We start from the raw sequence: 8,356 nt of genomic DNA on the forward strand, positions 1-8,356 counted from the left end.
AATCAAAGTTGAGTACAAATGCGAGTTGCAAGTGTTTAGTGGTGTGGCTGTGGTGTGTGTGTGTGTGTGTGCGTGTGTGTGTGTGTGTGTGTAACCTCATGTGGCTCTATGATGGGACAGTGTTGAAGGGTTCCAGCCTAAGGGATCCAAAGCAGTAAATTGGGCTTTCCCTCTAATAAAGCACAACACGACTTAATATGGTCAAAAGGCCAATTCGCATTCCCGCGATCAGCTCATTAATCACAGCTTTCAGGACCACAGGCGGACATATCTCATATGTCGTTGGATGTCTCTCTTATTGATATTGTTATTTTTCCTCGTGATCAATGATGACCCCTCCGAATGCTTTCTGTGTGATACGACCTCACCGGGGTCAAAAACTCTCCAATAAAGCCAAAGGTTGTGCTGTTAAATTCCTGAGAGGGTCATTTTTGTTATTAGACTGCATTCTATATTTTCATAGTTTCGATAAAGTTATCTTTATTCTCATATTGACTTTAGATGTCTAATATTCCGCTTCATTACAGTCAGATATTTTAGGGAAAAGATGAAGTGAGAGTCAGAGAGCGAGGTGTTTAGTATAAACAAGTCATTTGTTTATTGAGCTGTATTTCGTCAAAGCACAGTTTTCATCATTACACAGAGTTTCAGGCACTTGTGGTAATTCACATACAGTTCCTACACAAAACGTAAGCAGTTGGCCATGTCGTGCGAAGAGTAAAGCATGTGCGTGCTGAGTTCCTATGTGTCTGCTGCTTGCATGTGCTTGAGCATGTGCGCAAAAGGCAAGGTGTTTTCATCGGAGAGAGACAGAGCAAGAGTCCCACCATCTTGTTGCAAACAAGTGCAACAAGTTAGTCACCGGCTTCATTTTGGGAGGTGGTCTGGCTGCGCATTGTGAGGAAAGAATGGAATGGAGAGAATGGTGGAATGGGTCTGGGACTGATAGGTAGGTGAGGTTAGTTACAGGAACAGGGAGGGATTTAGTTCTTCTGGATAGAAGCTGCGATGTGCTGGAAGATGGCGTTGAGCTTAACCTTGATGTCCTCGGCCAAAGGTGCAATCTGCTCCCTCAGGGCAGTGAGGTCCTCAGCCTTGACGCTCTGAACCTGGTCGTAGGCCTGCTTCATCTGGTCCTTGTATTCCTCGACGTACGGGCCAACCATCACCTTCACCTGCTCCAGACGCTCAGAGAGCTTGGCACGCACAGACTCCACGATGGGAATCAGGGCGGCCTTGGTCTCCTCCACGTTGGTTGCGATCTTGTTGCGCAGGTCCTCCACAATGGGCTCGATCTTTCCCTTCAGGACTTCCATATCTGCCGCGTGCTTGGCGGAATACTCGGTGATGATGGGCTCAAGGGTAATGCGGTACTGCTCGATGTGCCTGTTGACAACCTCCCTCAGCGCAGCACGCTTGGGCTCGAGATCGACCTTCAGGGCGTCAATATCAGCGATGACAGAGGCGCGGAACTCGGCGGTGGCGTCGGCGATGGTGCTGACGACACTGTCGGTGACGGGGGCAGCAGCAGCCTGCATAGCCTTGATCTGGGTGTACATGTCATCGATGCGGGTAGACAGGCGAGCCCTGGGAAGAAACAGAGAAATGAAAAAAAAAAAAAAAACGTGACTAAGGGAGAAAGGTGGAGCAGTGACGGAGCAAGCATCAATTACAGAACGTGAGACTGACTGAGGAGAATGACGTGGCCTTACTTGAGCTCCTTGTGTTCGGCGTCATTGAGCTGGTCCAGGGCCCTGGTGGCACTCTCCTTCACCTGATCCAGGTACATGTTCATAACACTCCTGGCATGGGCCAGCTGGGTTGGTGCATCATTCTGCAGGGTAGCGGCCTGAGAGCCTGAGGAGGGACGGAAAGGTGGGAATGAGAGACGAGCAGTCAGAGAGGGGGTATTTTTAAACGTGAAATAGATAAATATATTGATATTCTGGCTAAGTAAAGCTGTACATGCAGGTTATGTAAGAAACAGCGCGTTCAGTACTCACCGACAGCCAGCAGGAGGGCGAGAGTGAGAGCGACAAATTTCATGATGGTGGTCTAGAGTGGAGAAAGAGGCAAAACATGTCACGCTCACAGTATTACAGTCAAAGGAGTTTCAATAAAACATTGTTTAAATCGCACTAAGAAAAACGAAAAGCCCATTAATCCAGTGAGTCACTAGGCCAGATGAGCGGGCTTAGAAGTACACACAAGGTAAACTCACCGTTAAAGCTACACACTCATCCCTGAATTGGTCCACATGAGTTCACACTAAACATATGGCTGCTAATTAAAATATCCTGTAATCTGGGTAGATTAGAGATGGCTACAAATTCGGAGAGACAGCTCAAGCTGATTAGCTCTGGACTGCTATGTAATGCTCATCCTGGCTTAACAGTAAAACACAGTCACAGAATTACCAAGTTATCTCTCTGAGCTCAGAGACAATCTTGATACAGAGACTCTTACATTTAGGGATCTCTCTGTTTTCTTGAAATGGAGGCAACTGCTAAAATATCGCCACGGGCTAAACAGCATAATCCCAAAGTTAAATGAAAACATCTCACAGTTTAAAGTTAACACAGTTAAAATGTATCTTCCTGACAGAGGAACTTATATTTGGCACCAGTTCACGACTTCATCAAAGTTTACAGATTGCAGAAAGCTCTAAAAAAAAGAAAAGTTCTCCAGCATTAATTCTGGTCTGACTACCCACTCTACCACCCAAAGTCCCAGTAAGAGCCACGGCTGTTGCTTGTCTTACCTGGTGGAGTTCGTGATGAGACTGAACAACTTCAGCATGTGCAGACTTTTTATAGTGCCCGAGTGAGGGATGAGTCCATGCGGGGAGGAGGGGGCGGGGGTGGAGGTGTGAGGGTTGTGCGTCTCCGTGGAGGTGGACCTCACCCCCCTGTCAGCTCGCTCAGCAGGGGGACTGGGTTGAGAGTTCAATGGTCACCTGCTGGGAGGAGATCACTCAGCACACACAGAGTCACAGATTTGCTTTACATTATCAGTGTCATAAATGCACTGTTAACTTCAACCAAAAGCAGCCAGCATTTCTTAGCAAGAGCCTTACAATCCTCTTAATTCACCACACTCTTTTGGGGCAACAGGATATTTAATTAAATTGATATTTAACTTCTGGGACAGCTTTTAAGCATTTCGTCCCCCCCCCCCCCCCTGCTTGATAAAAGGCCTTTCTCTCATTTTGTCCTGTAGCCAAGCTGCTGTTTGTTGTGTAGAGGACATGAAAGGCTGACAAAAAACAACTCGGTGAGAAGACGGAGACGTGAAGACGGTTAAATTAGGAAAGGAGTGTGAATATACCAAAAATGGGAGGTGGTGAAAAGACACAAAGTAGGGCAAGGGAGAGCTGCGAGGGGAGAAAACTGATGGAAAGAATTGGAATAAAATGGAGGACAAGTAAATAGGCTACATGGAAAAAGGGTTCACATTCCCCCACATAGCTCAAGTACCTTTACTTGGCCATACGTTTCCTACAGGGGTCTGTACTGGATCGTGTTTTACCGCATTTTAGCAGCATACAACAGCTCAGGTTGACCCTCACTCCCATTGTTGTTTTTTTCCATACCATTTGTTACAGAACAGGAAAGTCACACTATTGACAGTCGCAGTGCTGCCAAAAGGCTGCCAAGAGAATCAAACAAGAGCAAACAGAAGAAAGTCACTCGTTGCTATTAACTCTCTGAAATGTGATCGCGTTCAATCTGCACTCAGACCCACGCATTACCACGTAAGAAGGCAGCAAACAAACGAGAACAGTGTATCAAGACAGACGTATCTCAGTTTACGGATAACAAAGTTTGTGCTGCTGGTGTGTGTGTGTGTGTGTGTGTGATGATTAATAGGTCAAAGAGTGGTGTGTGTGCCATGCTGTTGTTTGTTGTCCTATCACCAGTGGACTTTGTCACCGTGGCTTTGTGTAATTTGAGGAACAGGAATGATCATAGTATTGAAAGTCATCTCTAATTTTATCATCCTGGGTGGTATAATGTCTTCTGTCACACAACCATTACCCTCAAAAGGTTCATGCCTATTCTTTTGAGATTTCCAACAGATGAAATAACATTATTTGTCTTTATTGGAACAAAAAACAGATACAAAGTGAGTTCAATAACTTGTGTTTTTTTTAACTTAAAACAGAGACGGTTGCGTCACGTATACACTTTCAGGCACAATTGTGCATTAATGTGCTGTTAAAATGATTCTGGCCAAGCATCGTGAAGGCTAGTCTAATAGTGCAGGGTTATTAGGTGCAAGGTTAATCATTGAAATCAGTGGTCAGTGGCAATCAGCTGTAACCAAGAGAAGCATGTGTTTGTAATGCTTGATATACAGTGCAGAGGTTACAGGAGCCTATATAATCAATGCACTTTTATCTGAATGCATGTCATTCTTAAAATCCTGTTCTTGCGTTAAACTATTGAAGCATGTCCAGCTCATCTCTTACCCAACATGAAGCTGCAAGATACAACAGCAAGAATTCAAATCATAGACATTAAATATTTGACTTTCAGGACAATTGACACTAAAATGATAAAGACTTAAGTCTCAGTTTTCCATTTCAAAAAACAAGTTCACCAAAGGGAATTCAAAGCAATATAAGAGAAATATCCAGGAGCTCCAGTCAGTGGGCCGCCATCACTGACTTCAACTACAGAATTGTGTGGAAATTATTTCGGAGGAAAAATGATCGCTACAAACCAATAATGCTTTTGATCTGGAAATATCAGAATGCACAGAACACAGTGTCAAATAGTCATCAATAGTACTTGCTTATTATCATACAGCATGCTGGACGAATGCTATTGTAGGCTTTTCATTCAGGATGAATATGTACCTCAGATTATCAGAAAGTACACATAGGTGGTGGATTAAAATGGTCTACATTTGGTCGTATAGGGACGCTTCATGTGCCACGGGTTCAACAAAAGCATGAACATTCATTTACTGCATTTATTGCAGGTCTGTTTGGTTGGGTTTCATTGCATTTGTTTCGGAACGTGTATTTTTCAGGAGTCTCAACCACAAGAGAATAGTGAGGGATTCCTGACGTACAATACAAACGGAAATGAGTAACAAGAAACGAAACAAAGACATTTAAGTTTTAGGAAAGACAAAAAACAAAACAAAAATCATCAACCGATACAACCACATTATGGCGTGTATTGTTTCATATCATCATATGAAACCCATTTTTAAACATGTGAAAGTATGTTAAGGGTCGTATGTTATGTTGAAGGCAATGTATTCCAGTTTGAAGGAGCTTTACACATGAATGATGGTGATTAATGTACTGCATTTGTTGCAGAGTTGATTTTATTGCATTTGTGTAGGTTTTTTGAGTGTAAACCACGAAACAGACGTCCAGGTTCCCTTTTTTATGGTTTCACCGTGTGTCTCCAGCAATTCCTCAATGTCTCTTTAAAAAACAAATCCTATTTGATCCTTCTTTATCTTTCCCTACTTCCATTTCCCTTTGTTATTTATCATTTGACACCGTGGCGTTTATCTCGACCCTCACCCCCTCATTCACTTTACACTTTTATGGACAACTTGACGTGGCCGTGAAGACAGAGGGGCGATAAGGCCGTCGCCTACACAGGCCACATCAACGCATGCTAGATTCAGACTGACGTTGTCAGCTCTGCCCATTTGTCTGACATCAATTGCGAATGCAAAGGCAGCAGACAATTTGGAAATGCAACAATGGAAGCTTTGAAGTATGCCTGAATTTCTTCTTGCCGAAGAGTGCTGTATTTAGCTAAGCAACCTAGAAGAGACGAGCAAGGACATCCATGGTTTTGAACCATCGCTCTGGGGAATAGTGAGGGGCATATTTCACTATTTTCTGACATTTTCAAACTAAATAAGCAGTTGAAAAAAAAGCGATTGACAATGAAAATAATCATCCACAACAAGGACAGTGAAAAAGGCTGAAGAGATCCTGCTGACCAGGACTGAAACAGAGGAATTACTCTTATCTGGAACAGCAACCTTTGAGACTGCTTGCATTGCACCACGATTCAGCATCCACGCGGAGTAATCTATTGAGATTACCGCTGTCGTAATTGTTATCAATATAAACTCAGAACACCTAGCTGGCAAGATCATTGCTAAGGTTGCATGTTTCCTGATACGTCAAGCAACAAGAACATTGAATAGGGGGCAAAAGTGAGCAAAAAGAAGAAGTTTATCATGGGTGATCTAAAAGATAAGGGATTCACTGACAAATATCTGGGACGAAATCACAAAGGATCTTCATGGCAACTGTGGTGCAAAAGAATTCCATACCCGCTTTGCGTGAGTCTTTGAATGCTGAAAACCAGAGGTTGTCTTTTCCAAATGTATTCTCTGCGCAGAGAAGGTTCAATCATTTCTTTTTACAGAAGGAGCAGAGGTGTGGGCCAATGTTCCCCACATTTTGCTCTCAGACTGATACAATGAAAAACAAAACGGCCAGCAACCAAAACGAGACGGCGCTGGAACATTCTCATACAACAGTTAGTTATCTTTGAAGCAGGCAACGCTGAATTCTTCTTTTATAACAATAAGAAAGACACAGTGAAGTTCAACTGAGTTCAGAGCAGAAGTACTTATGCATGAATACAATACACCGAGTAGAAATATATACTAAGTGAGTAGAAATATATACTACGTAGAATTTTGCTATTACGCAACCGTTACATGAAGCCGACTGATTTCTGGCCCGACACTCGTGTTTGGATAAATTGATGCTCTACTAAGAAAAAGGATCTTCTTTGTCGATGATCAACGACCAGTTTTAAGGTGACCGTCAACAGATGTGCGGTAATGGCCCGGAGCTGATAAATATTTAATCAGAAAATCCACCCCATTTGATCAGGCCCTAGCTGAGGTTCAGAGGTCACGTCATTGTTCCAGCTGCCTCCATGATGGAGCACTGTTCTCAGACCAGCAGGGGAGGTTATCTCAGCTGTAAGCAACAGTTTGGAGCTCTGTCTCTGGCTCTCATTTCTCTCCAACACACACACACACGCCGCTTCAGCTTGCTATACCCAAGTCTGCCTAACAGTTGTGAAGTGGTTTTGCAATGTCACATCTGTTGAGGTCGCTTCTGCTTTAACACAGATATTTGGACCGGCGCCCTGGTCGCAGAGAGTCACTGTAGGTTGCATCGCCCTGCGGGTTGTACAGCTTTGACAAGCAAGAAAAAAACCGCCCTGAACTCAGATAACCTAAATCATTAAGGTGACATACAGTCACCGAGGAATATTGTTTAATGATACAACAATCCACAAACTCTCACAAATACTGACAAACGCTCGGGTAGTCGGAGAATAATGAGGACACACAAACCAACGTGCAGTGAGTTGTTGCTCTGACCGGCGATAGGGAACTTTATCTTCTCCTTTTATGAGCCTCTGTAGCCATTTGCTGCTCTTAAGACCGATCCAAAGATAATGCAGTGTTGTTAAAGTGCACAGTTAAAGTGTCAGGGCCTTCCTCCATAATAGGGAACATGTGCTCAGGTGAAGCGCTGCACTTCTGAAAGATGATGCAACAGCAATTTAGTCTTTACATGATGAAAAGGGTAATTCTTTACTGCGGGTAACAGAACGTACTGCTCATGTCCCCTCAAAAAGGACACGGCCATAAAAGGCAATTGTATGAATCGTGGCAGAGTCTTTCATAGAGGTGTAAAGCAATTTAAAGGTACTGGAACTGTACTTGATATTGTACCGTAAGTGCATATTTCCTTCGATATAAATATGTACTTTTTTACTTCACTACATTTATCACTACTGGTTTTATACACGGTGGCTAAACAAGGTGTAGAAACCGTCAGTTAGTGGTGAACACATCCAGACGGTCGCGTCACTTCTCTCAACTTGAAATTAAATCTCATGAAATTGCTCACGATGCTTTTAAATGTTGAATTGCTCAACAACAGAGATGCAACATCTCCCACCAACAGCACAAAAAATAAAAGAGTTGAAATTTTCACATTTAAAAAAGATAGAGCTCATTCATTAAATGAAACAGACATTTTTGGGGCGCTGAAAAAAGAAATACACACTGCAATCTCACATTAGGATTGTGGAATATGCTGTGTTTGGTGCGTAGGTGTTTCAAGGCCTGTTTGTAATGCGAAAGCTACCATTGCCCAAGATGTAGAGGCCGTTCACCCTGTTATTAGAACCAAACCGCCCACACTTTAGACAAACACAGAATGGGAAGGGGGAAGGAAAGTCATTTTACCTGAATCCATTGCATGTTTTAATTAATAATTAATATGTGCTTCATTAGATTTATATTATCTGTAGTACTGTAAACCAAAAAGAAGCACGTCTAA

General features: G+C 43.1%; 1 protein-coding gene across 1 annotated transcript; it reads right to left on the reverse strand.

Moving 5' to 3' along the window:
* Positions 1-654: 654 nt before the first annotated feature.
* On the reverse strand, positions 655-3,533 carry LOC142959288 (apolipoprotein A-I-like). Its single transcript, XM_076100534.1, has 6 exons — positions 3,529-3,533; positions 2,762-2,932; positions 2,222-2,243; positions 2,004-2,055; positions 1,713-1,959; positions 655-1,587 (listed from the first exon to the last, which is right to left on the reverse strand). Exons 1-6 carry the CDS (start codon positions 3,531-3,533, stop codon positions 984-986), a joined length of 1,101 nt encoding a protein of 366 aa, XP_075956649.1. The 3' UTR covers positions 655-983.
* Between the last annotated feature and the right edge of the window lie 4,823 nt (positions 3,534-8,356).

The sequence above is a fragment of the Anarhichas minor genome, unplaced genomic scaffold (assembly GCF_050575085.1).
Source record: "Anarhichas minor isolate MPS153535 unplaced genomic scaffold, ASM5057508v1 ptg000026l, whole genome shotgun sequence".
NCBI classification, from domain to species: domain Eukaryota; kingdom Metazoa; phylum Chordata; class Actinopteri; order Perciformes; family Anarhichadidae; genus Anarhichas; species Anarhichas minor.

Bases quoted from the DNA above. Each gene is read 5' to 3' on its own strand.
- LOC142959288 (XM_076100534.1), bottom strand. The intron at 2,056-2,221 runs GTGAGTTTACCT...TCTCCACTCTAG, and splicing joins ATGAGTGTGTAGCTTTAACG to ACCACCATCATGAAATTTGT. The intron at 1,960-2,003 runs GTGAGTACTGAA...CTGCATGTACAG, and splicing joins CGCCCTCCTGCTGGCTGTCG to CTTTACTTAGCCAGAATATC.